Source organism: Camelus bactrianus, chromosome 19 (genome assembly GCF_048773025.1).
Source record: "Camelus bactrianus isolate YW-2024 breed Bactrian camel chromosome 19, ASM4877302v1, whole genome shotgun sequence".
Lineage (NCBI taxonomy): Eukaryota > Metazoa > Chordata > Mammalia > Artiodactyla > Camelidae > Camelus > Camelus bactrianus.
Genome location: NC_133557.1, coordinates 7,170,186 through 7,198,003, shown reverse-complemented (window position 1 = coordinate 7,198,003; position 27,818 = coordinate 7,170,186). Strand labels below are relative to the sequence as shown.

The following is a 27,818-nucleotide window of genomic DNA, read 5'->3' as shown; positions in this document are numbered from 1 at the left end:
CCCTCGTGGTCACTTCGGGAATAGAAGGGTAGCCTCTCCCAGCCCTGGGGTCAGATTCAAAGACCCCCTTAGCCTCCCAACCATCAGTTGCCTAGGCTGGCGTCTCTGAGCAAGCTGGCTTAGCGTAACTGTCAATTTGATGTCTGGCCTCAAGTGCCACGGGTCCTCATGGTCCACTGTTTCCTGGGCTCTTTGCTGCTTTGCGGTGACTGAGGGGCTGAGTGGCCTGAGAAAAAAACTGGAGACCTACCCGGAATAGCAGAGGTTCATCTGATACCAGCCTTGTGGCACTTTCTGGGGGAAGGGCAGGACTGTATCCTGCCTACCAAATTGCCACCTCATCGAGGCTTTGAAAGACTAACAGAAAGCAAGAGGAGAAGAGAAGGGGTGAAGAAGAGAGAGTGCCAGGGAAGGTCCAGGCAAGGGAGGGAGAACAGAGTGTCTGGTGCTGTGTGTGCAAGTATCCTGGGGTTTGCTCCAGCATCCTGAGGTCCATGCAAGCATCCTGGGGTCCCTGTGAGCATCCTGGGGTTGATGTGAGCTGGACCACAGCAGCTGGGTAGGGCTGTGCTGGGCTGAGCTAGGATCAGCAGCACCAGGGTCTGTTGCTCCTGACTTTGGCCTTCTTGGTCATTCCCTTCCTGGTTGACTTTAGTCTCATCCTTGTCAGGTGTGGGGTGGGATTGATCGATTTCAGAGGCTCAAGGTGGGCTCTCAGCTCTCCTGTTTGCTGATGGGGGCTCACAGTGCATTCTCCCTTCCTATCTCCTTCCCTCTGGCTCTCTCCCTCCCTCCCCACATCTTTTGGAAATAGCTTTTCTTGTTCAGGTCCTTGGGGAGGGAGTGAGAGGGCTCAAGGTCCCCCTTTGAGGGCAGAGCCTGTGAGCATCTCTTGGGGCAGGTGGGAATGAAGGCAGAGTGGGTGAGCTGTGACCCCGTCCCCTCTGCAGGTTCCTAGGAGGTGAGTGCGGACGGTATGCAAAGTTGTGAATCCAGTGGCGACAGTGCGGATGACCCTCTCAGTCGTGGCCTGCGGAGAAGGGGACAGCCTCGTGTGGTGGTGATCGGTGCTGGCTTGGCTGGCCTGGCTGCGGCCAAAGCACTTCTGGAGCAGGGCTTTACGGATGTCACTGTGCTTGAGGCTTCCAGCCGCATTGGAGGCCGTGTACAGAGCGTGAAACTTGGTGAGTGCCTCAGTCCACCTCAGCCTGGTCACTTCCTAAGGTCACCTCTTGTCCCCTAGTGCTCTGGCCCAGACTAAAATCTTGTTATTTTAGCTTCTTTCCTGGGGTAAGTGTTCCACCATGCATGTTGCCTGGGCATTTTCCAGAAACTTCCTTTGCCCATGTCAGCACCCTTCTCAGGTGGGCAGGATGCAGCTCTGGCCACCATTTCTGGAACATGATCTAGGGTTCACAGTGCTTAGAAGGGTGTAGACACCCAGAACCAAACTGTCTTGGCAGTGGGTAGACCGATTTCTATTTCTCAAGAAGGAATTCTGCAAGTTTCTATTAGCCATTAACTTTTGAGTGTGAATTAGTGTATCATGACTGAGAGCTAGCCCTGGGACAGTAGGAATTCAGGGCAGTGGAGGTGGAAGAAGACTTCGGGCCTCCTTATGAGTGATCGACAGGTCTTAGGATTGTCTGGGAAGAGTCTGTCCAGATTGCAGAATAATGAGGACTCTGGAGAAAGCAGCCAGGTAAGACTTCCCTTGGCAGGGGGCAGATTTTGCCAGAGGTCCTAGAGGGTAGGGAATTGCCTCACTTGCAGCTGGAAGCTAGGGTTTCTCAGCCAGGGGATCTGACCAATGAGACCATGAAAATGGCCCAGTGGAACCGCTCATGGTGGTCTAGCGTGTGTGGGCTGCCTGGACCCTCCAGAGGATTTAGGGTCTGTGTCTGTTCCCCCATGGGCAGCAAGGCCAAGTGTATTCTGTGTGCCTGCTTTTGATGAATGGGGCAATTGGCTCTGAGAAGTAGCTGTTCAGACTTAGAACACGCAGAGGTGGAGGAGACATGGGAACCTTCTCTCTTCTTCCAGAAACATTGATCACATTAAAAGTCTTTCCCGAGAGCATTTCCTGGAAGTGAAGTTGCATCCCTCTTCCCCTGGCACACACACGAGTGTGTGTTGGCAGTGAGGATGAAGGTGCAGTCCAAGGCGCTCGTAAACCTGGGGCCAGCCAGCTGGGAAGCCCTGAAACTCTTTGCTCAACATCTGATTGGCTGGCCAGGAGCCTTAGAGATGGGATGGCTCCATTTGTGGTTCTTGAGTCTTGATAAGACATTCAGGGTCTGACATAAAAGCAGAAGATGGGAGGACAAATGGCCCAGTCTCAGTGGCAGTTGACAGCTGAGGCGTGCTGTGCAGGAAAGTGATGGTTCAAGGCCATGAGGTGGAAGGGATGGGGCTGCAGGAGGCTGAGGGCGTGCATGTGGCAGGAAGCCTTCCTCATAGGGGAGGGAGCTCTGGTGGGCCTCAGGTGAGGGGGGAGTTGGGTAGGTAGTGAGAAGAAGGAGGGGGCAGTTGCACACATGAAATGATGTATGTGTGGAGTTGGATCGAGGCAGACCCTGCCAGGAGATGGGAGAGCAAGTCCAGGTGAGGGCTCATGTGCGTGTGCTGTGTGTGCAGACAACGCAGGCTGAAAGCCCAGGCTGCAGGTGCACCTGCTGCAGTGTGAGGTGCTGGCCGTGACTCCTGGTGGTAAGGGCTGGAGGGGTGACCAGAAGTCCAAGGACACGGTGTGGTAGATATGAAGATGGTGCCTGGTACTCTTTGGATGCAGGGATGTAGCAAGGATGACAGAGGTGAGGGGCATGTGGGAGAGGGCAGGAAACATCCTCAGACAGAGGCCTGCTCTGGGCTGCCCCACCTCCTTGTAGAGCTTGGGGAATAGGAGTGGAGTGCTGACCTTGATGTTGACCTTGAGCTGCTCACCTCACTGCTGCTCATGCTAGTGTCTGGAGCCAGGAAGGATACCCCATGCCTGGACATCACTGCCCAGTGACTGTGACTTGGAGCTCCCTGGTATGCCCTGGGGAGAATCCAAGCTGCAGGCCCCCTTTTGCTCCTATTGGGAGCTCAAACTAAGCAATACACCTTGGGGAGCCCCAAGCCTGAGGCTGTAAAAATGAATTACTAACAGATGTCCCCACTGCCCCTCCAGGAACCCCGCCCAGGGAAGAAGGTCACTGGGTTTCCAGTTTTTTGTGCCCTCTGGTCTGCCCACTTTCTCCAGACAAAGGGACTTACTACACATTCTTGCCTGTGATTCCAGAGACACCAGGAAATTCTGTTGTGGCTTGAGGTTGATTGTGTTTTCTCTTGCTCTGTATTTGGTACATAGTTGCTTACAATGCTTTTTTTTTTTTAGTAACTGATGGTTTAATTAGAAACAGCCCAGGAAAGAGAAAGCACAAAAAAGAGGAATGCCCAGTTCCAGGGGTGAGGGGTGATTGTTGTCTGTTATGGTGCGTTAGATGGCTATTGCTGCATAACAGACCGCCCTAAAATGTAGTGGCTTAAAACAGCACCATTTTATTTGCTTATATTCTGTGGCTCCAGAAATCTGGGTTTCTTTTCATGGTGGTCACATTCTAAGAGGGTGAGAGTGGAAGCCACAAGATTTTTTGAGTCCTAGGCTCTGAAGCCACAAATGTCGCTTTTACTGTGTTCTACTAATCAGAGCAAGTCACAAGTCCAGCCCTGATTCAAGGGGTGGGGAAACAGACTCCAGCTCTTGATGGGAGGACTGGCAAAGTCGTGTTGCAAAGGGCCATGTGTGTCAGGATAGAAGGAATTACTGTGACCATCTTGGCAAAAAAGGTACCACACATGATGTCTTGAATCAGGCCTCCAAAAACAAAACACCAAAAAAATGTTCCTTTCTGTTCCCCTTTCATTTTTCCAACTTACCTGGGAGCCCGGCTGGGAAGGAGACAAATGCATCACAATCCCTGCAGCACAAGAAAAGGAAACTGAGGCCCCGAAGAGGAAATAGGTCCAGGCCAGTGGCAGCTTGCCTCAGAGCATCGGGTACCTCGGCTACAGACGGGAGGGTAGAACCAGCCACCAGCCCTGTCCCAGCTTGGGCTCGGGAGTTGCCCTCTGCCCTGGTCACTCTTAGGGCTCTGCCACCTGTGCCAGAGAACAAGAAAGCTTAGTTTTCTCCAGAAGTCTGGTTTAGACTCCCTTGGGGAGTATTCTTCCAAACCGGAATGTTTGCCCTCTTTCCTCTGCCCCAGACTGAGTTGGGAGGTGACCATCTTCCGTCTGTGAGGGGGGCGTAGACGCTTAGGCCACTGGATTTTGAGGAACTGGAGGAAGGCCAGATGGGGACCCAGGGTCTGGAAGGCAGGGCCTGCTTCTGGGCCTCCTCACTGGGGATTTCAGGCACCCTTGCTCCCCTCACTGGGACCATTGCACCCTCTGGTGCCCATAGAATTTCTCACAAGGGGGAGGCACCAGTGAGGAAGGAGGATCTGTTGTCTGGTGTTATCTTAGAAGGAGAGCCTTCTAATTCTAGTGAGGTGACTTGGGGTCAGATCATAGAGTCATTAAGGGTGGACGTTACCTCAGCTATGAAGTGGAGCCCATTTTGTGCCACACATGGTTTCCGTTGGGAGTGTTTGTTGCCAGAGGGGGACCTAATCCACTTTCTGCCCTGTTCTTGGGGGTGGAAGGATCCTCTTAGAGGAGGGCACATACGGCAGTGTTCTGGCCCTCTCTGAAGAAGTCTTTGTCCCTCTAAGAGCCTGTTGTCGCCATCAGGACACGCCACCTTTGAGCTAGGAGCCACGTGGATCCATGGCTCCCACGGGAACCCCATCTACCATCTAGCAGAAGCCAATGGCCTCCTGGAAGAGACAACTGATGGGGAGCGCAGTGTGGGCCGCATCAGCCTCTACTCCAAGAATGGCGTGGCCTGCTACCTCACCAACCGTGGCTGCAGGGTCCCCAAGGACGTGGTTGAGGAATTCAGTGATTTATACAACGAGGTGAGGCGTCACTGGGGCAGCGGGTCACAAGGGTGTGGGGGGCAGGGAGCACCCTGGCTGTGTGCGTGCATGTGTGTGTGTCGGTGGTGGGGGCTGGACGAGCTGCTGGGATCTTCTATGGTCACGATCCTGGTCATGTCTGCACACTCTCTGGGCCCTGCGTTTGGAAAATCAGAAAATTTGAGAATAGAATGAAGATGATGAGTTGAGAGGTACTAGGTAAGAGATTATTGATACTCATGGTTAAATATTTCCCCAGAAAGGCCTCCAACATCTTCTGTTAGATTTATTACTAGGTATGTGGGTGTGTGATTATTGTTAGATACTCTCATAAATGGTAATTTTAAAAACCTTTATCTTCTAATTGTTTCCAGTGTATAGAATTGTAACTGATTTTTTCATTTTTTTATTGATGAGTACTTGACATACAATATTATATTAGTTTCAACATAGTGATTCAATATGTTTATACATTATATGCCATTTAAAGTTATTACAAAATAATGGTTCTATTTCCCCATGTTATCCAATATATCCTTGTTATATAGTAGTTTGTATCTCTTAATCCCCTACCCCTGTCTTGCCCCTCCCTCCTCCCTCTCCCCACTGGTAACCACTAGTTTGTTCTCTATATCTGAGTCTGTTTCTGTTTTGTTACATTTATTCATCTGTTTTATTTTTTAGACTCCACATATAAGTGGTAACAGAGTATTTGTCTTTCTCTGTCGTCAGTATTATGTTTCACTAAATGTAATACTCTCTAGGTCCATCCACATTGTTGCCAATGACAGATTTCCATTCTCTTCTTTATGATTGAGTAGTCTTCCATTATAAATATAAACCACATCTTCTTTACCTGCTCTTCTCTTGATGGACACTTAGGTTGCTCCCATATCTTGGCTATTGTAAATAATGCTGCAGTGAACATTGGGGTGCAAGTATCTTTTTGAATGAGTGTTTTCTTTTTCTTTGGATATATACCCAAGAGTGGAATTTCTGGATCATGTGGTAGTTCTGTTTTTAGTTTTTTGAGGAATCTCTATACTATTTCCCATAGTGGCTATGGCAGTTTACATTGCCGCCAATAGTGTAGGAGGGTTCCCTTTTCTCCACACCCTCGCCAACATTTGTTATTTGTAGTCTTTTTGATGATAGTCGTTCTGACAGGTGTGAGGTGGTATCTCACTGTCATTTTAATTTGCATTTCTCTGATGATTAGCTATGTTGAGCAACTTTTCATGTGACTGTTGGCCATCTGTATGTCTTCTTCGGAAAAGTATCTATTCAGGTCTTTTGCCCATTTTTGAATCGAGTTGTTAGTAGTATGAACTGTTTATATATTTTGGATTTTGTTTTGTCGATGGCTTCCTTTGCTGTGCAAAAGCTTTTAGGTTTTATTAGGTCCTATTTGTTTATTTTTGCTTTTGTTTCTTTTGCCTTAGGAGACAATCCAAAAAAATGTCATAATTGTCATAATTGATGTCAAAGAGTGTTCTGCCTTTGTTCTCTTCTAGGAGTTTCATTGTTTTAGGTCTTACATTTATGTCTTTAATACATTTTGAGTTCATTTTTGTGTAAAGTGTGAGAAAATGTTCTAATTTCTCTCTTTTGCAGGCAGCTGTTCAGTTTTCCCAGCACCACTTATTGAAGAGACTATCCTTTTTCCATGTATATTCTTATCTCCTTTATCACAGAGTAATTGTGCATGGGTTTATTGCTGGTCTCTCTATTCTGTTCCATTGGTCTGTGTGTCGTCTTGTGCCAGTGTCATGCTGTTTTGATTACTATAGCTTTGTACTATAGTCTTAAGTCAGGGAGCATGATACCTCCAGCTTTGTTCTCTTTTCCCAAGATTGCATTGGCAATTTGGGGTCTTTTCTGATTCCATATAAATTTTAAGATTATTTGTTCTAGTAATATGAAAAATGTCATGGGTATTTATACCTTATTTTTAGGTATTGATTTTAGCTTTCTTGCTAAATTATTTTTAATTCTGATACTATATCTATTAATATATCATATTAATTTATATTCTAACTGTGTCTTAGAATTTTATGTATATAATCCTATACCAAAAAATGAGAATTTTGCTTTTCCCCCTTCTAATCCTCAGACCACCATTGTCCAATAGAATTTTCGATGATAGTGGAGATGTTTTAGACCTGCACGATCCAGGATGGCAGTCACTAGCCACATGTGGCTTTTGAGCTCTTGAAATGTAGCTAGTAATAGTGAGGAACTAAATGTTTAATTTAATTTTAAATTACTATAAGTATCTAGTGGCTACTGTTTTGGACAGCATAACCTAAAACTATTCATTTCTTTTTCTTGCCGTGTAGTACTGGCAATCTCCAGTGCAGCGTCTGACAAAAGTGGCAGTGATTATACATCCTTGTCTTATTCAGGCTTTTTTAACAATGTTAACATTTTTAGTGTCTTTCAGTGGTGCTGTGAAGTGCACTCAACAGGCAAGGTAACGTATTGATCTTGCCTTCGGCTAGCTTGTCATTTATAGTGTAATGAACCTTTGCTTCAGGTCAGTAAATTGGCCAGCAGGCACCTATTGTACATTTCCTATGTCTCTTGGGCATGGGAAAGGGGAAATGACCCTTGCTTTGGGGTAGTCCCTGCTCAGAGGAGGGCAGGCACACTCAGTGTCTTCTGTGTGTGTACCCACAAGGTATGTTGTGTACAGTTCCATGGTATTGTGTGTTGTCACTCAATATTACTACTGATCAGATAAGAACTAATATTCTTCAAAGGAGACATTCCTGGTCTACTGGGAAGTCATGTCCTGATTCTTACGTTATTGTGAGTGCTTCAAGCACGGATGTTTCTTGAGAATGACTTTCAGGGTCCGTAACTTACTTATTCTTTTACATGTCCTTCAAAATAGATCATCATCAACTCCTTCTTATGGGTTTGATGTTTGAAAGCCAAGAGTGGGAGTCATGGAAAGTAGGATGGATAAAGGTGGGTTATCACTCTGGTGGTGTGCTTTGGGTCAGAGGAGATGTTAACCATGAGGTGAAGAGACAGATTTCCTTATGTAACTCTTAAACAATGTTGGAGGCTGTTCTGAAGAGATGTGCTCCTAAGCATGAAGCCTTGCCTGAGGGTGAATAAATATGTAGCCCTCCCCCTGAAGGTGATGACTTTGAAGGGCTACTCATTTGAATGTATTACATTTGTTAACAAATAAATGAGTTTGTACAGTAGTTATCATATAGAGCTTAGTCTCTGGAGCATGATTACTGTGATTCAAATACCAGTTCTACCTTTTATTAGCTATATAATCATGGGCAAGTTATTGAGCCTCACTCTTCTCATCTGTAAAATGGGCACAATTATATGTACTTCATAGTGTCATGATGATTTAATGAGATTCCATTAAATGCTTCATGAGAATTGGGGTGAGTATTATTAGTTGTTCCAGGCCAGTCCCATATTCCTTGGGTCACCTTGGGAAGATGTCATTTAACCCAGGACAGGAGACTGTATCTGTATGACAAATGCGTGTTCAGTTAAGGCTGTCTGAGTGGTTGACACAAAGAATCATGTAGATGGACTAAATTTGTTAGCTGGGCACTTTTGCCTTTAGTCAGCGTAAGCTGACTAGCCAGCAACACCATGCTGCTTATCACTAAAGCGAAAACCCCAGGGAGGAGGAGGTAAGTTGAAAGCCTGACTCCTTGGCAGTGGTACTGGGTGAGGAATTTGCTGAGGACTCCAGTTAAGGCCAAACGCCCAGCATCTTGTGACAGTAGGAAGGAAAAAATGAACAACTTAACTCATTTTCTTCTTGTGTTTTATATTTCAGAGACATGTTTAATTCATGTTTCAATCTTATGGGGTGGGGCATTTCCCTTGGGTGGAGTGGTGGTGGGGGTGCAGTGCCACCTTCTTTCCAGCAGCCTCGGCCTGGTTACAGGGCAGACAAATCCCTATGAATGTGTATTGACCACATTCAGACTCACTTTAGGAAGGTAAACACTCTATTAATCAGCACCAGCCACAGATATTTGGCCACGGAGCCCACACTGGCCAGGGTCCTGGGAGGGAGAGTGGGCATGTGAAGATGCCCACAGCCCTTCAGTGATGCCAGGGTCTTGGATAAAGTCTGGAGTCCCTGACTTGACTCTTAGTCCTTCATGCCCCAGCCTCTGCCTGCTTTTTCAAAGTCATCTTTTGCAACTGCCTTTCTCCTTGCTGCCCGTTTCAGCGAGACTGAGCCACTCTGTATTTTTATTTTATTTTTTGGAGAGAGGTAATTAGGTTTATTTATTTACTTTATTTCTAATGGAGGTACTGGGGATTGAACCCAGGAACTTGTGCATGCTAGGCATGCACTTTACCACTGAGTTATACCCTCTCGAAGACTGAACCACTCTGAATGCATCTTACATCCTCCCTCATCTTTGGGTATGCTGTTCCTTCTACCTGAAATACTCTCTCCCTCCTGCTGCTTACCTGGCTATGTCCTGACTTGGTCTGAGGTTATCTGAGTTGGTCTCACAATCCCTGGGTTCTTTTCTGTCATAGCACAGCACATCATATGAAAACAGCCCAGTTGGGATGTCTCCTCAACTTGAGTAAGAGCAGGAGCTCAGAACTGTGCCAACTTGTGTCAGGCACAGAGCCCAGTAAATGTTTGTTCAGTAAATGTTGGGGCTCAGACCTTTCCCTTTGGGGATTCAATGCCTGACCCAGGACTTGCTTACTTTTCTCAGGGGAGACTTGCCCAGTGTTTGGTGGGAGTTGTATGCCTGGCAGGCAGGCGAGGCAATAGGACCCTGCTCCAAAGGATTGTTCATTGCTTTCTGTTGGTGAAGTGTGGGTTGGAGTTTTTGCCAAAATATGCCCGTGAAATAAATTTCCATTTCTTAGTGTACTGGGGACTCCTTCCTCTCCACATGCCCTGCCCCAACATGCCATCTTCCTGAGATGCATCTGGGTCCTGCAGTAAAGGGGGCACTTTGTGTGGACCTGAGCACAGCGAGGGAGGGTCTCCTGAGAGATCATATTTCAGGGCCCCTTCTGCTCCCTCTGCCCTAAAACACTGGCTAAGCTACCACCCCACACTGCACTCCTGGGAGAGGGTGAAGTAGATACACTTGGGCAGGAATGTCAGGGGAAGTTTATGCATTTGGTTCTTGGAAAAGAGAAATGTGTGCAGACCTGGGTTCTCCAGTGGGCAGTCCGCTCAGCCATGTAGAGCCCACGATGGGGCAGTTCCTTTCCTGCAGACTGTATGGCACCAGCCGTTTCAGTTTGTTCCAAGCAAGGGCCCAGCAAGAAAGCCTCTGGGTCCCATCTCACCGCCTGTGTCTGGAGGCAAGGGAGCTGGCTGCCCAGGGCAACTTACCATCTTCAAGCCTTGATTTGGATGGTGCAGCTCAGGGCAGCACTGACTACCATGTTGATTTACCGAGGGGGAGGCGCCATGAGTTCAGCACACCTGGGAACAGGTGGGAGCTGGTGACTTTTGAGCTGGGGCTCTGAGGTCTGAAACGGCGGTGGGATAAGTGTGTTTTCAGTCTCCTGGGGTCTCCCTGCAGGTCTATAACTTGACCCAGGAGTTCTTCCGGCATGGTAAACCAGTCAATGCTGAGAGTCAGAACAGCGTGGGGGTGTTCACCCGAGAGAAGGTGCGCAACCGTATCAGGAATGACCCTGATGACCCGGAGGCCACCAAACGCCTGAAGCTCGCCATGATCCAGCAGTACCTGAAGGTATCTTTGCCATCGCGAAGCTCTGTTGAGTACAGGTGCCAGAGTGAGGAAGACTGATTCTGGGGAATCTGGGTCCGAGGAGGGCGGCACTGCCCTGAGGTCCTGCTCCTACCCCTGCTCAGCCTTGGCGGTCACCTAGCTCCCCTCTGGCTCTTCCTACAGGTGGAGAGCTGTGAGAGTAGCTCACACAGCATGGATGAGGTATCCCTGAGCGCCTTTGGGGAGTGGACTGAGATTCCTGGTGCCCACCACATCATCCCCTCAGGCTTCATGCAGGTTGTGGAGTTGCTGGCTGAAGGCATCCCGGCCCACGTCATCCAGCTGGGGAAACCTGTCCGTTGTATTCACTGGGACCAGGCCTCAGGCTGCCCCCGGGGCCCTGAGATTGAGCCCCGGGGGGAGAGTGACCATAATCATGACGCTGGGGAGGGCAGCCAGGGTGGAGAGGAGCCCCGGGGGGACAGGCAGGATGAGGATGAGCAGTGGCCGGTGGTGGTGGAGTGCGAGGACTGCGAGGTGATCCCGGCGGACCACGTGATCGTGACCGTGTCCCTGGGCGTGCTCAAGAGGCAGTACACCAGCTTCTTCCGGCCAAGCCTGCCCGCCGAGAAGGTGGCTGCCATCCATCGCCTGGGCATCGGCACCACCGACAAGATCTTTCTAGAATTTGAGGAGCCCTTCTGGGGCCCGGAGTGCAATAGCCTACAGTTTGTGTGGGAGGATGAGGCAGAGAGCCGCACCCTCACCTACCCACCTGAGCTCTGGTACCGCAAGATCTGCGGCTTTGATGTCCTCTACCCGCCTGAGCGCTATGGCCACGTGCTGAGTGGCTGGATCTGCGGGGAGGAGGCCCTCCTCATGGAGAAGTGCGACGACGAGGCAGTGGCGGAGATCTGTACGGAGATGCTGCGGCAGTTCACAGGTGCGCCCCGTCCCTGCCCCCCGCCTGCTTCCACAGGCCGGCTCCAGCTGCCATCCTCTGCCGGACCCTCTGAGCATCCCAAACTGTGTGGCAGCATCCTCATCCCCAGGTTGTGATACTGAGGTGGTGTGCCCACTGGTGGTGATGCCAGGAGGGTGCCACACCTGACCTTGGGCTCTTAAATGCAGGCTCTCCCCCGTATGGAACTTGAGACACTCAGAACCACAGGCTCTGCATTTCTTCTCTTTCTAAGGGCTGATGGTAAACTCAGATATCACTGCAAAGCCTCAGACCGCCCATTTCCTACTCATATTGTCTTGCTAAGAGATGGATTTGTGTTTCTCTGTCTGATTCTTTTAGTTGAACATACTTCCTCCAATATCCCAGAAGAGCCTCCCTCACAAGAACCCCTGAAGCTGGAAGGGGGAATGTGATTATTTGGAATGTTTTTCAGATAGATAACTGAGGCCCACAGAGAGGTGGTGTTTTGCTAGGGAGGTCACAAGGAGGCATTGGGGGATACACAGCTTGAACCCCACCCTCCCTCCCGCCCTCCCTTCTCCATCCTCCGTGCCTATCTGTAGCAGCCCAGCCTTCTTGGAACCCTGGAGACAGAGTGGGAGTCGTCTGCTTAGGTGTGTCTTCAGTGTGCATCCATGTCTCACCCTCCCCCCTTGACTCTTCTCACTCCTCAATAGGGAACCCCAACATTCCCAAACCTCGGCGAATCCTGCGCTCTGCCTGGGGCAGCAACCCCTACTTCCGGGGCTCCTATTCGTATACACAGGTGGGCTCGAGTGGGGCAGACGTGGAGAAGCTGGCCAAGCCCCTGCCGTACACGGAGAGCTCCAAGACAGCGGTGAGTGGGGAGTGTGCTGGGTGTGCGTGGGCTGCCGGGCCAGGGCATCTGTGAGGGGTGTGTTTGGTCCAGGAGAAGGAGCGGGAGGGTGGTGGTGGTCACTGAGGATTGTCGAGGTAAGATGGATGGAGTAACTCCTATAATGAAAAAGAAAACAAGAAAATATGCCCTTAACATCAGGAAGAACAAATGGAGTCAATAACTGAGATGTGTTAAAATGCTTTCTTTCTTTCTTTCTATTTTTTTTTAACATGTATCACATTAGTGTATTTTTTTTTTTTAATGGAGGTACTGGGGATTGAACCTAAGACTTCATGCATGCTAAGCATGTGCTCTACCACTGAGCTATACACCCCTACCAAATGCTTTCTTGAAACCATAAAAACTGAGCCGTTTTAATGCTATGCTGTCCAATGTGGTAGCCATTAGCCACGTTGAATTTCAATTAATTACAATTTAAAGTAATAAATACAAAATTTTGTTCCTCAGTTGTACTAGCCGTGTTTCAAGTTTGAGAGCCACATGTCGCTCATGGCTACCATGTTAGAGTGTGTCACTCTAGAGCATTTCTGTCATCAGGAAAGTCTAATGGACAGCACTGATTCAGTGGAAGTAAGTTTCCTCAGTATGCTTTATTTTTCCCCAATATGTTTTAGAAAATAAAATTAAGAATATTGACCCTCCCCCAAATTATATCAATTGTATAATAATATATAGAGAAAAATATTTATAAGTCAAAAAGCAATAATTATATATATTTATGCTCCCATAAAGTAGATTTTGAGTTCCCTTTATCAAGCATACACATACAATAAATGTTAAAATCCCGACAGAATTACATTTAAAATAATTCTTTGGTGTAATTGGTGAAGAAGATTGCAGTCAACCAATGTGTGTTGTGCCTGCCCTGGCTGTGCTCAGGGGGAGAGAGGAGAAGGCCTTCACTGCTGCTACAGCCATCCTCCCAAAAAGCAAACCTCTTGTCACCTGTATCAGTTAGAACTAGCGCATGTGACACAAAGCAGAACAAAACAAAACAAACTGGTTTAAGCAAGATGGAGGTTTCCTTCTGTCACACAAAAGGAAATCCGGAGGTAGGTGTCAGGGGCTGGTATCATTAGTGACTCGCTCCATCTTCCGGACCAGCTTGTTGTCCAAGAGGGCTGTGGAGGCTGCTGCTCTAGCTCCCAAGTCTGTGCCGGGCTGCCTGGTCAAAGAGCGGAACCCCTGGTGCTGAGTCACTGTCTCTAAGCAACAGTGTGCTTGAAGCTGATTGGCTGGAACGTAGTCACATGACACTACTAGCTGCTAGAGATGCTGGGATTCATCGCCTCTCCGCAGATGGCAATGAAACCAGTTAAAAGTCAAGATTTCTGTTCTGAGGAGAAAGAGGTTCGTTGTGGCAGTAGGCAGCTTGCCCTCTGTCACAACGTGTGCCCCATTTTCAGCTTAACCACCTCCGCAGCTCCTTGTTGGTGGGTTAAAACCTCGCTACTCAAGGTCGGTGGTCCACGGACCAGCCCCCTGGCATCATGTGGGGCACGTTAGAAATGCAGATTCTCAGCCCACCCTAGACCTGCTAAAGTAAAAACTGCATTCTACCAGGATCCCCAGCTGGTACCTTTGCACATTCAGTTTAAGATACACTGGGGTAAAATCCAAACTCAGGCTTTGAATGCAAGCACTTTGCTTGGACCACACCTAAACAGCCTTCTTTCCTGAGGTTGAGCCCTGGCTTTACCAAAATCCCCACTGTCTTCTAGACAAGACCTATTTTGGTGCATTTTTTGCCCCCATTTTTCCTTCTTCCTGAAACATCCTTTGCCTGTTGATTTATCTAGCATCTTCCAGAGAAGAAGCTCACAGGTCCTGTCCACTGGGAAGCTTTGTGCGAGCCCCCTGACAGTTGGCCTCTTTTCTGGGCTCTCAGAACTTCACCCAAACACCCATCACGTCACATATGACACCGTTTAATAATTGGGTTTCATGTCTGGCTTCCCCACCAGCAAGGAAGCTCCTCAGAGCAGCTGCCTGGTCACCTTTTATCTTCCAAGTGCCCAGAACAGTCCCTGGAACCTAATAGGGGCTCCATAAAGGTTTGTTAAATTACTGCCTAACTTTATCAAGTACTTATATTCTTCAGGTTCTGAGTGCTTTAGATACATTATTTCACTTAATCCCTCAGAAGTAGATGGTATAAACCCATCTTGCAGATGAGAAAATCAAGGTTTAGGGAGGTTAAGTCATTCCTTGAGTTCACTCATAAGAGGCACAGTGAGTTTCTGAAACTGCAGAGCCATGACTCATAAAAGCCTCAGAGCAGAAAGAACTGAGGCCTGGATGTTTGGGGAAGAAGCAGGGCAAGATGGGCAGGTGGGATGGGCAATTCCTCATCCTGTGGAAACAGCAATACCTGCATCTCAGATGCCTGCTCATTCCTCTCTGACTTGTATGGATGGGGGGTTCTGGGGAAGACAGGTAGCCATTCTTGCTCCTCCACCTTCACTTCCCTGTCCTGCCCCCCAGCCCATGCAGGTGCTGTTCTCAGGTGAGGCCACCCACCGCAAGTACTATTCCACCACCCATGGTGCTCTGCTCTCTGGCCAGCGAGAGGCTGCTCGTCTCATTGAGATGTACCGAGACCTCTTCCAGCAGGGGACCTGAGGGCTTCCTAGCTGCCGAGCGTGTTCCTTAAAGAACCACTAACTCGTGACTGCCAGCCCTGCCCCTTGCTGCTGTGTATTCCTCACTCCTTAATCCTCTGTAGAGTGGATTTGTATCTTTTGTAGAGCTAGACACCCGACTGGCCTCAGACCTGGCCCTGTAGCTTTTCCTTTTCCTCTTGCCGGGTGGTGACCAGGATGGGGTCTGTTGATTTACCTCTGTGCTCTGACCTCCGACCTCCTCACGCCTCCCCTCCTCTCCCGCCTTGTTATTGTAAGTGCCTTCAAGTCTTTGCATTTTGGGGTAATAAAAGAGGCTTGCCCTTCCTGTGCTCCTCAACTTCTCCCGTTTTTTTCTCAGCCATGTATGTGTGTGTGTGTGTGGATGATGCGGGGAGCTGTGGTCTGGCTGTACCCTCAGAAGGGAAGGTGCCTACCTTTGCTGGAAGGGGCATCCCCTCACCCCAACCTGTGTGTGGTCATTTCCCTTCCTGCTGGTGAGATTCCTCAGGGGTAAGGGCTCCTCACTGCCCAGCCCCAGCTCCTTCAGGACAGGCCTGGGTCTGCCCACTGGCCCTTTGCTGGACTTCTCAGAGCCTGATTGAGTGACACGGCCACATGGAGTGAAGGTGAGTTTTATGGGAGGGGATATCCGTTGTGGCTCAGGTGTGTTAATTACTATTCAGTGTCATCTGCTCCTGTTGACTTCTGGGAAGGTGGATAGTCTGGCCACTTTTTGGCTGAGTGAAAAAATACACATACACACACCCCTTAAATACCCACATACACATTTACACACACTCAGTCCCGCACAGATACATCACCCCACACCCATATACCTATACACAACTACATCTGTACACATGCATAGAACCTTAAAGAATATTTAGTCATTTTCTGACTCCAGATTTCTAGTGCTAGAGTTCGAATTCTGTGGAGTTGAGGGGTTGGGTAGTTACGGAGGAAGTGATGAAAAGCCAGGTGCGCCCCCTGGTCTAACTCTGGATGAACTTAGGTTGGGTCCCCTCCTCAGATGTTTAGTGCATTGCCGTTGGCATGAGTCCACATCTTCTCCCCCCTCACCTCAGGCTGTGATGGAGATGTCCAGCACATAGACACACCCATACACATGCCTCCCTGCACCCACCTGCACATCCACCTACGTGCACATCCACCCCTACACACACTCTCACACACACACTCTCACACACACACACACCTGCATGCACATATCTAAGAGACATCCTTGCTTTGCCAGGGTTGATCCACCAGACATCTTCAGGGATTCATATTCACCTGATGTATAACTTAAAAAAGTTGTAAGTGTATAATATTGCTTTTTGTTTTTGAACAGAGGATCCATCAGGGTAGTTTAAGCTCAGAAGTTATAAAATGATACACTGAAACATCTTGTCCCACACCTGTCCCCAGTACCGTTGCTGCTCCCCATGGCCCCATGTCATTAGTATCTTGTGTATCCATTTCTAGAAATGTCATTATAAATACATACCCTTCTCTCTTCCTTTTATACAAAAGTGACAAACTATTAATCCTGTCCTGCATTTTGCTTGTTTTAGGTAACATAATGTATCTTGGAGATCTTTCTATAATAATACTTAAATAGACAATGTAAATTTGGACCTGACTTTGGTCAGAGTGTCTCCTCCCTGACCAGAGTTACTTTGCAGGAAGCAGCTTCTATTAACTTTGATCCAGCTCGGACTGTCCCCATGCCCTGGATTTCCCCCCACTAACTGGTGGGATGTACAGAAGTGGCCTGTCTCTTAAGTCGGGGAGGTGAAAGTAATAAGCAATACAGAGAGTCTCAGGATCACAGGTGTAGTAGAAATTTTAAAGAACTCTGTGAGGGTGAGGAGCTGGAAATATTTGCTTGGTGACTGCATGTTGGGGAGCTTCAGATGTGGGCAAGAGGAAGGGAGAGAATATTCACTTGGTGCCAACCGTCTGCCAGTCAGGAGGGCGCTCGTAAATGCTGGGCGTAGATTCTCTTAATTTGACATGGATATGAGCTCAGGCTGGGAGGGTGATTCATCCCAGGGGGAAACAGAACCTCTGAGAGTTCAGTAATGCAAGTCATGTGCCTAAGGTCACTCAGGTCGGAGGTGATGTCAAGACTTGATCCAAGCTCTGTTTGGTGCTACAGTGCAGGCTTAGTCTACTGCTGATAAAAAGGAGAGGCTGGTGCCATTGAGGGGAGAAAAAAATCTAAGGCCATTGCTAGAAAGAGTAGAACTGGGCAGGGCCACACTGGGAGACTGTGTGGCAGATTTGCTGAAGCTGGCCATGTGCCCACCAGCATTTCCACTCCTGGGCATACACCCTAGAGAGATGAGTGCATATGCCCATCAGGAAAATGGACCGGAGACTAGGTGTACCGGGGACACAGCATGAGTTCCTTGCTGTGACTAGTTTTCTGAAACAGCTGTGGCATTGATCGAAACTCAGAGGACTGTATTTGGGGTGTCTAATATGGCCTGCTCAGGCCAACACCCATGCCTGCTATGTCTGTAGGAGGCCTTTGCTGGCACTGGATTCTATGTAGAGTTGGTTGCATGGTTTCTTGTGCTGTGAGCATCAGTGAATCTGCGAGCGAGTTGTTTGTGGCTTTGTGGAAGCCTCAGAAATGTTCCTTCAGGGGGCCTGGGGATATTTGGCAAATGCTAGCTCCACTTTTGCTGCTCTGGGATGGGTGGGCAGTATTAGCTCCCACTCCTGGGAGCCACTTGGAATGTCGGCATCCCCCACAAACAAAGGCAGCAGTGAAGCGCCTCTGGTTTGAGTCAGCCCGCATTTGCCTGGGGCTGTCGGGTGGAACTCAAGGATGATCCCAAGGTGCAGAGTGAGGTGGGCTGCCGGTTCACTTCTAGAGAAGCACCTGTCTAATGGGTGGTCTGCCAAACATAACGGTAGAGTTCCAGGCAGCTGTGTTTTCTCATAATGACTGGCTGGGCTGTTTGTTGAGGCCACTCTTGATTTGTGTAGGATGATCAAATCTCGACAAACAGGAGGGAGTTGTGGCCCTGCTAATGTGGCATCCAGGACATCCAAGCTCATGTTGGGTACTGAATACAAGAAGGAAGGGCTTGGAGGTAGCCCAGCTTCACACTGTCTACCTGGAGATGATGTGTGTGAAAGCTGTTCTCGCCTCCCAGGACTCTGGTGGTGGTTGCTGAGCACCGATTTTGCAGGGGTCTTCAACTCTTGTATCTTTGTTAGGAGATGCAAGATGTCAGGCATATGCTGTCTCAGGGAGCGCAGTGCTTGAGCAGTTTTGATCTTCTGCGCTGGCTGTTCCCTCTCTGTTTCACTACAGAGCCTGTTACTGTTTTTTGTCCTGGATCTGTCACCTGCCCCCTCTCATGTGTTGGGCACGTGGGTTCACGCAGTCATCTGTCCAGGTCCAGGTCAAGGCCATGATCAAGACCTGACGTCGTAGAGCTCTTCTTTCCATTTGCGTGCTACTGCGGTGCCCTTTCCAGCCACTGATTCCCCTTTGGCTTAGTTGGGGGTAGGTTTCTATCACTTGTGATTGGTCTTGATTAATTAAAACTGGTTCCAGGAGTGGGGTTTTCCGTTGTCTGTCATTTCACCAGTCTCTTTCAGGTGTCCTTAGCTTTCTCGCCATTTGTTCTGTTAAAGCCAGTCAGCATAATCCCAATCATGGATCAATTGTCTGCTTTCTCCACAGATGTGTCTGGGTCACCAATAGGTACTTCTGGAGAAAACCACAGAGCCACACCTGCTGGGCAGAACACGGCAGAGCAAAGCGAACAACACAGAGCCACACCACCTACAGGGTCTTCTGTGTCCAAAGCACAACTCCGACTGCTCCTTCCCAAATCAAATCTCGACTGAGCCACCATCTGGCTCAGGGCAAACCCCTGAGACATCATCGACTCTTCTTTTTCTGTCACACTTCACATCAGATCATCAGATCTGCCATTGGCAAATCCTCTCAGGTCTCCCTACAAGACACATCCTGAACCTGATCACGTCTTACCTCCTCCCCTGTACCTCTTCTCTCTGCCCTGGACAGCTGCAGTGGCCTCCTGTGTGGTGTCCCTTCTTCGACGCTTGGCCCTTTTAGCCTGTTCCCCCCACAGTAGCCAGTGTGATACTTTTAACAGTAGGAATCCGGTCTTGCGCCCCCCTGCTTTCCAGTGACTCTCATTGCAGTGAGCATAAAAGGTGATTTCCAGCGACCCGTGTGATCTGTTCTTGGCCCCTGCTTCCTTCCACAGCACTCTTCTGGGGGCCCTGGCTGTCCCCTTTGTCTAGAATGCTTGCTCACAGTGCAAGTCTGTTTCCCTTGCTGAGTTCAGATCTCTACTCACCTGTCACTTCTCTAGGAAGACTTCCCTAAGCACCCCGTTTTCACAGCCCTCCCAGCACTCTCTGTCCCTCCCGTAGTCTGTTTCTTCATTGCCTTTCTCTTTCCCTGATGTCATAGTGTTTTTTGTTGTTGTTGTTGTTTATTTGTATGTCTGTTTATTTGTCTATCTGTTCCCCTTCCACTAGGATGTAGGTTGTATCCAAAATAGTGCCGGGTGTAGTTGGCTATTCGTTAATATTTGCAGAATGAATGAATGAGTGTATGAAGAAGCAGAGCTGCACAGTATCTTCCCCAGACCCACCCTCGGTGCTTGCCAGCAGTCCTCCTGGGCCTCCCTCCCCTTCAGCTCTGACACCTCCCCTCCTCCACCAGCTGTCAACAGGCAATAGGGTTTGCTGCTTCACAGACAAAATAGGAACCCCCTGGAGGCAGCTTTCTTGACAAACCTGCGAACTGCCAGCCTTCACATCCATTCTTTTAGACCTTCCCCAGATGCAACAGAAGCATGTGACCCTTCGTTTGGGCATCCCATGCTCCAACCTCAGGGACCTTGCTCGTCCTTTTCTATCCCCAGTCTCTCCACTCCTTCCCACCCACCCACCCACCTTTCAGTGCTCAGGTCTTTCCCATCACCAGCCCCCATCTTCCTCCCACCTGCCCTTGCCTCCCTTTCAGTCAAGCTTCACACTAGCATTTCTATGCTTGCTCTCTCTGCATCCTCACCCTAGCAGTGGTGGGTGGGGGCCCTCTGGCTGCAGAGGGAGACACAGGAGGGACTGGGCTGGCTTTCCTTTCACATGGCTGGGAGAGGTGAGGGGGACTCCCAGTCTCTGGAAAGAGAACCTCATGGGTTGAATCACATCCTCTGGCGCCATCTGCTGGTCATGTGGGAGTGCAGCCCTCTTAACTGCACAGAGATCATCCCTGCCCTGGATTCTCTGTGAGCCTTTCTGAATTAAAAAATAAATAAATAGATTAAATAAATAAATAAATAAGTATTTAAATATATTTATAAATAGAAAGTACCTTTAATTAATATTGAATAAGTTTATAAAATAAGATTGCAACTTACTCTAAGTATCATTTATTTTTCATTCTTAACCTTTTGTAAAAAGAAACCTTGTTGGCCCCCAAGATGAAAAATTCTCTTTTTTGTTCATTCATTCATTCATTCATTCAATCTTTCTTTTGTTCATCCGCCAGACCTTTTATGCCAACTTCGATTGCTAGAGAGGTTTAATTATGCTTCTATAAATAAGTTTACTTAAAAAAATAATAATAAGTGTGAACTTATTTGGTTCCCCAAGTGAAGCTGGATGATATGATTTCAATTCTTTTAAATTTGTTGAGGTTTGTTTCATGGCCCAGGCTGTGGTCTTTCTTGGCATAGGATGTACGGTGCTTGCCACGGATGTGTATTCTGCTGCTGCTGTCCTGGTGGCATGTCCTGTGGGTGTTCATTACATCCTGCTGGTTGATGGTGTCATTGGTTTCCTCTATATCCTTGCTGTATTTCTGTCTAGTTCTGTTGGTTGTTGAGAGGATAGTGTTGAAGGGTCCAACTATAATCATGTATTTGTTTATCCTTTCAATTCTGTCAGTTTTCTTGTATCAATAGACTTTTTAAAGAACAGTTGTAGATGTACAGAAAAAGCAGGTATACAGCCCCAGTGCCCACTTTCCCTGTTATTAACATCTTACATTAATACGGTACATTTCTTATAACCAGTGAACCAACATTGGTATATTATTATTAAATAGTCCATAGTTTATTCATATTTCTTTAGTTTCAATTTAATGTCTTTCTGTTCCAGAATTCCAGCCAGGATACCCTGTTACGTTTAACTGTCATGTTTTGTTAGGTTCCTCTTGGTTGTGACATTTTCTCAGATGATCTCAGTTTTGAGGAGTATGGTCAGGTATGTGGTAGGATGCCCCTCTACTGGAACTTGTCTGGTCTTTTTCTCATGGCTAGACTGGGGTTATTGGTTTTTAGGAGGAAAACCGCAGAGTTAAAGTGTCATTTTTCTCTCATCATGTGATCTTGGTCAGCTTTCTGCACTGTAAAGTTATGCTCATTCCCTCCCTCTTCCATATTGTCCTTTTTGGAATGAAGTCACTCTGTAGCCCACACTTAAGGAGTGGAGAGTTGTGCTTCTGTCCTTTAAAGTGTCTGCATAATTTATTTGGAATTCTTCTGCACAGGAGAATTGTCCCTTCTCTTCCCTGTCTCCCCCTTCCCTCCAATTATTAGTTTATTCAGTCATTTATTTATATCAGAATAGACTCATGGATATTTATTTTACACTTTGGATCACAAGCTAATACTACTTTATTTTGTTGTTAAATTGTTCCAACTTTGGTCACTGGAAACTTTCAGTTGGCTCCTATGTCCCTTTTGACATATCCCCATCAACGTGTAGGTTTTTTTTTTTCTTTTTTTCATTTTTGAGTACTTCCTTACTTTCTGGCACTACAAGATGCTCTATACTCATATATTTCCTACCTCTGTCATCAAAACAGCCAGTTCTCCAGGGACCCTGATTGTTTTCTTTTCTTTTTTAAAAAAAATAAATTAGGTTTATTCATTTCTATTTATTTATTTTTTAGTTTTAGAGGAGGTTCTGGGGATTAAACCCAGGATGTTATGCGTGCTAAGCATGCACTCTACCACTTGAGCTATACCCTCCACACTGCTCCCCCGCCCTCACCCAACTCTGGTTCTTTTAGTAGAACTTGTTCTAGCTTGGGGCAAAAGCTAGATTGCTTTGGCCTCTTAGAATGGCACTGTGACCTCAGTTCTTCACTCCTCCCTGCTTTGCCATGTGACCTCACATCTCTTCCCACTAGAGGTTGTTATGGGCTGAATTATGTCCCCTAAAATTTATGTGTTGAAATCCTAACCCAGCTCCCTGTGTTGGATTAGAAGATTATTCAGCAAGTATTCAATCACTTTCCTCTCCCTCTGGGAGCAGAGTTTATTTTCCTGCCCCATTGACTCTGACCTTGGCCATCTGACTTGTTTTGATCAACAGAATGTGAATAGACATGATGTGGTATGAGCAGAAGCTTCAAGCATTCCTTGTGCAGTTGGGTTTGGCCTCTCATGTACTTGCTATTTGTCATGACAGGAACAGGCCCCAATTGCTGATGTTTTAAGGAGAATATTGAGAAAAGTGGAATAGAGCTTAGCCTATAGAAGCCTGGAACCAAACCTAGGACCTGCAGACAGACAAATAAGTAAACCTGTGAATTCATGGGTGATTTGTTTTGCAGCATTATCATGGCAATAGCTGACTGATACACCTCTTTGGGGGAGTCATCCAGCTAAAGAGGGATATTTCTAGGCACTAGTGATAGAGTGAGCAGTGGCCCATAGACTGGGAAGCCACCCAAGGTACAAGGGTGGCTCAGTCCCAGCAAAGGTGCCTGGCAGGAATGGGCCAAGGGATTCAGATCCTTGGAGGCTTCATTTAATGGCTTGACTCTGGCTTAAGGAGCTAGAAGAGACGCAGCCAGTGGCATTTTTTTCAGTTCTTGTTCTACAGACTGAGGACAGACCATCTTCTACCCACCACTGCCCAGTTCTCAGCTGATGAGGAAGAACTTTGTTCTAAAAAGTCAGGGCTGCTACTGCTACTACTCCTCTTCCACCAAATGGAGCACCTGAGAAACTGCAACGTCCTACTCGGCTGTCAAGATCTCTGAGCCAGACCCACAAGCCTGGACAGTCTTGAAGTCATTGCTGAAGATGGAAAGTTCCTCCAGGGAATCAGGAGGGTGGGGGATCATTACTGAGTCCTCAGCTGCTCAGAAAGCAGTTCTTGGGCAGTAGGACAGTGGCTGGAGATCAGCTGACTCTGGGCAGGCTCTTCTTGGAGTTAAGGTTACGGAGGGGGGATATGTTGGGGGGAGGGTAGAGCGTTCCCCTTCCCCACCCCCTGGCCAGTGGTGCCTTTGATGCAGAGGCCAGAACTCTGGCAGGCCTTTTATCTCTGCTTCCTCAAGTCGTCGGCTGATACTCTGACATTTTTTCAGAACTGTCTTGAATTTCTATCCTCTTTTTAGGTCTTTTTTGGTATTTTAAGGAGAGGAGTCTTACAGAGGACTTGATAGGGTGTCACTTTAAGTTGGAAATGTCTGTCCTTGATTAAAAAGAAATCTTTCCTGAAGTGTTCAGGGCTCCTAGTAAGGCAGGCAGGTCTAGATGGTAGCATGGGGCGGGTGTGCTGAGCATGGCCGTAGCACATGGAAGTGCCATCTCCAGAATCATCTCTAGAATCCTCCAGAACCTCCTCCAGAACCTCCCTCTTCTCGTCATTCACCTCCATTCCTCTGCTCAAGCCACCCTCCGCTTTTGCTTGGATTGTTGCAGTCACTACTCTCTGACTGGCCTCCCACCTTCACTCTGGTCTCTCTTCGTTGTTTGTTTTTGTTTTCAACACAACAGCATGCAGGAGGGTCCTGGGTTTGATCCCCAGCACCTCTTCTAAAAATAAATAAATAAATAAATAAATAAATAAATAAATAAATAAATCAATCAATCTAATTACCTCCCCCCGCCCCGACACACACAAAAGCAAAAACACAACAGCCAGAGTGACCCAGTTTACCGAAGTCAGATCCTGTCACTTTGCTCCTCAGCCCCTTAGTCCTCATAAGACCCCACCTCACTCAGAGGGAATGCCAGAGGCTGGCCATTGTTCATATGGCCCTGGGCACTCGGGCACTCCTGACTACCTCTGGCACCTTCATTTCCTTCTCCTCTCCTTTGCCTAATCTGCTCTGGCTACTCTGCCCACATTGCTAATCTGAACACACCCTCCTCCTAAATTAGGACTTTGCACCTGCTGTTCCCTCTGCCTGGAATGCTTTTCCCCAGTGATCTGCATGGTTTCCTTCGATACCATCTTTAGGCCTTCTACCTGAGAACTCCCCTGGGTACTCAGTCTCAAAGTGCAGTGCCTCCACCCTCAACACTTCCTAGTCCCTTTCCTTGTTACATTTCTTTTGCTTATCACCATCTACAGTGTAGGTTATTTTGTGTGTGTTATTACCTGTCACTCCTGTTTCTCTTGTAATGAAAACTCCATAGAGGTTTTTTTTTTTTTTTTCATGGATATATCCCCACCTAGTAGGCACATAGTAGGTGCTCAGTAAATATTACAAAAGGCATGTGTTGTTCAATGACCGTCATCTGGCCATTTGTTATTGGTTGCAGTGGCCCAAGCATCTGGCATTTGTAGGTTGGCCCACCAGGGTGACCATAAGGTATTCTCTAAGAACTTGGACAAAAAAAGCTCTCAAGACACTTCTGAAGGTTCCACTCTGAAATAGACCCATGACAGATGAGATTAGACACAAGCAAAGTGAATTTAAAGACACAAAGTAAGACAAAAGGCAGGGACTGAATCAGGAGATGGGAGGATACAGAGGGATGCATTATAGAAGCAGAGGCAGGATGCACTGGGAGGTGGAACACTGGCCTAGAGGTTGAGCCCCAGGCCTGGTGCACAAAATAAGTGACTCTTTCCTTTGACTTCCTGACTCTGCCCCTTAACTCACTAAGTGGCTTTCAGACCACAGTTTGGCTTCCCATCAAGTTCATTCATCTTCGTTAGGAGGTTGACTTGTATGAGAGTTAAGTTACAGTTCCCATTAAAAATGAGCACAGTGGCTTTGGGCTTATGAACCTCACATCCTAGTGGTCAGGCCGTCGGTGATGGGAGACTGGTAACTGTGGAACACTGACCAGACCCATTTTCTAGAGCCCCCTGGCTGGGGGCAAGTTCATTGAGCAAATAATACCCCATAGAGCCTTTTGGGGCACAGCCATCCAGATGTTTCATGGTGTCCCCCTTTTCTTTTTATAGGTCTTTATCAAAATCCCACACATTTGGTCAGTTTGGGAAAATGTCCTGGAGGTAGAGGACTTCCTCAAAAACCCCTCTGTGTTAGCGTCCTGGTGAGAAGGGGACTCTTACCTCATGCTGTTACAGATTAGGTAACTGACACAGGCTTGCAGTGTGATGACAGACCTGTGTAACAGACACTGAAAGCTGCCTGCCTGGTAGCCATGGCTTCCGCCTGCTGCCAGCATCCTGATGGTGTTCAGGATAGCAGTGCGCCCAAAGGGAGGCGATGATCCATGCTGCCCTAAAGCAGCGTCGACCAACTTCATCAACAACAAAAAAAATTTTTTTTAACTTTAGGCTTTGGGAGCCAAGAGGTAACTTTCATATTATACACCTATCCTGAAATAGTCTTTTGACTTTTTTCCCCAGCCATTTAAACATGTAAAACCCATTCTTAGTTCCTAGGCTGTACAAAGTCAGGTGGCGGGCTGAATTTGGCCCACTTTGCAGACCTCTGCTCTAAGCCGGTCACTCCATCCTGTTTCTTATTTTACCAGGCCGCCTTGCAGGATGGTCTTGGCACCCAGTTCTGGCCTATAAGACCTAAGTGGAGGTGTGCTGGGGAAGGGTGGTCTGGGGCAAGTTTTTATCATCTTGATAAAAGGACCTAGACCCTTCTCTTTTCTCTGCCTTGAATATGAATGTGAGTTACGGTGCCACTGACCATGATGAGGCAGCAGAAACCAATACACCAAAGATTATGAAGCCAAGATCGGAAGAGCTTGGGTCTGTGACTGCAATGCCGGAACCTACCTACTTTGTAACTTACCAAGCAAAGAAAAGAATGACCAGTGTTTGAGCAGCAATTGATCAGCTTCCTCATCACTTGCAGCTGCACTCTTAGCCGATCCATCATGTGAGAGATGTCCATCATTATCTGTCCCACCCCTCTCTCATCTCGGAGAGTTACTCCACCCACAGGCAGCTGTGTTTTGTACCATGTGCTCTGTCCCACGCCCATCTGCCTGCCAAGCTGTTCAGTCTTGACCTCATATCAGCCAATCCATAGGCTGGCCAGTGAAACTTGGTTGCTTGGCTCAAAAGATGAGCAGGACCAATCAGGTCTCAGGAAGGGGAGCTGGGGCTCCTGTGGTTTCTGGCAGGACATAAAAAGGTGAATGAAAACTGCATGGTGGAGTCCCATGAAGGGCAAACTCCTGGAAGGAACGTCCACAAAAGTCATGGGTGAGGTCCTCCTCCAGTGCATCCTTCTCTCTGGCTCCTGGCTCAAAAACTCAGCCTAGCATGGCCCCAGTTCCTAGACTTCTTCTGGATTCCAAATGCACCCTGTAATTCCTGCTTCATTCTTCCCTAGACGAGAGCAGTTTGAGAATGTAGGCCAGGGTCCTGTTCAGCATTCTCTTTGTCGTCTGGCTCCCACCAAGGGAAGAAATAATAGCGCGGACCCACAGGAGAGCCAAGTGCAGCCCCCCTTCCCAAAGCCACCACCCCCAGCACCACCTGGATCCGCTGGGCTCCCCAGAGAGCTATTCTGAGCTGAGAGGCTATGGGACAGGTTTAGCCTTTTCAAGCATCTGGTTTTGTGCTTCACTGGAGCCACAAAAAGAAGGGGGAAAAAAAAGAAAATTCTTTTCCATGTGGATAGTGAACATGTAACCCCCTGGGGGTGTGACAGGATGGGAATAGAAACAAGGTCAGGAGGGCACTGAGGAGTCAGAGCTCTGATGGGTCGCTGAGATCCGGAACCTTTCCCCAGGACCTGTCAGTGCCTAGAGCAGGAGGGCCTTAGAGATTGGCTTGTGGTGGCTGTGGTAGCGGTGAGAGGCCTGCGGGGGAGGGTGGGCCTCCTGGTGGGAGGGATGGCCGGGCTGCAGGGCACGGGGAGCAGGAGTCTCTGGAGAAGTCCAGGATACAGCTGGCTCTCTGACTGGGGAACGATGCACGCTCTAGCCTCTTGAGGACTAGTGGGACTAGATGGGGTGAGGGCCTTGCAGACAGTGATGTTAGCCAGCCATCAGGCGGGCACAGGGGCAGAAAGCCTTCTACCCCGTGACAGACAAAGATGCAGATTCTGTCAGTGGACTGGCTTATATCAGTGCGAGCTACCCGAGAGACTGAGGGCTGCTCAGGGCTTCATTCTGAGCAAGGGTCTGGGAAGGAGGTCTGGGGAAGATGATGGCCAGTGGAGAGGGCCGGCAAGGAGGTGCCTCCGGGATCCTGAAGATTCAGCACCAGTGGCCTTGTCATGCCTGTGTGGAGTAGAGGAGATGGCTTTGCAGGCCAGTGGGCTCATATTGGGGGTGTCTGGGGAATCATCCAGGGGAGGGTGAACACACATATTTGAAACTAGAGACAGACCCTTGGGAGCCATTTATATACAAGTGGTCACGGAGATGATTTGGAGTGGAT

General features: G+C 48.1%; 1 protein-coding gene across 6 annotated transcripts in view; it reads left to right on the top strand.

Annotated features, from left to right (window-relative positions):
- Positions 1-24,681, top strand: part of SMOX (spermine oxidase) — a 46,869-nt gene extending 22,188 nt beyond the window's left edge. For 2 of the 6 annotated variants that reach the window (XM_074346969.1, XM_010972739.3), the window contains exons 2-8: positions 951-1,184; positions 4,777-5,003; positions 10,562-10,735; positions 10,898-11,657; positions 12,356-12,516; positions 14,523-14,612; positions 15,043-15,519. In XM_074346969.1, coding sequence (XP_074203070.1) covers positions 977-1,184; positions 4,777-5,003; positions 10,562-10,735; positions 10,898-11,657; positions 12,356-12,516; positions 14,523-14,612; positions 15,043-15,180 — 1,758 coding nt within the window. In that variant the 5' untranslated portion in view covers positions 951-976 and the 3' untranslated portion in view covers positions 15,181-15,519. Of the gene's footprint in view, positions 1-950; positions 1,185-3,752; positions 4,042-4,776; positions 5,004-10,561; positions 10,736-10,897; positions 11,658-12,355; positions 12,517-13,005; positions 13,129-14,522; positions 14,613-15,042; positions 15,520-18,888 lie in introns of those variants that run through there. The other 4 variants (XM_045508508.2, XM_074346971.1, XM_074346970.1 and 1 more) reach the window with 4 other exon arrangements.
- Positions 24,682-27,818: the final 3,137 nt, after the last annotated feature.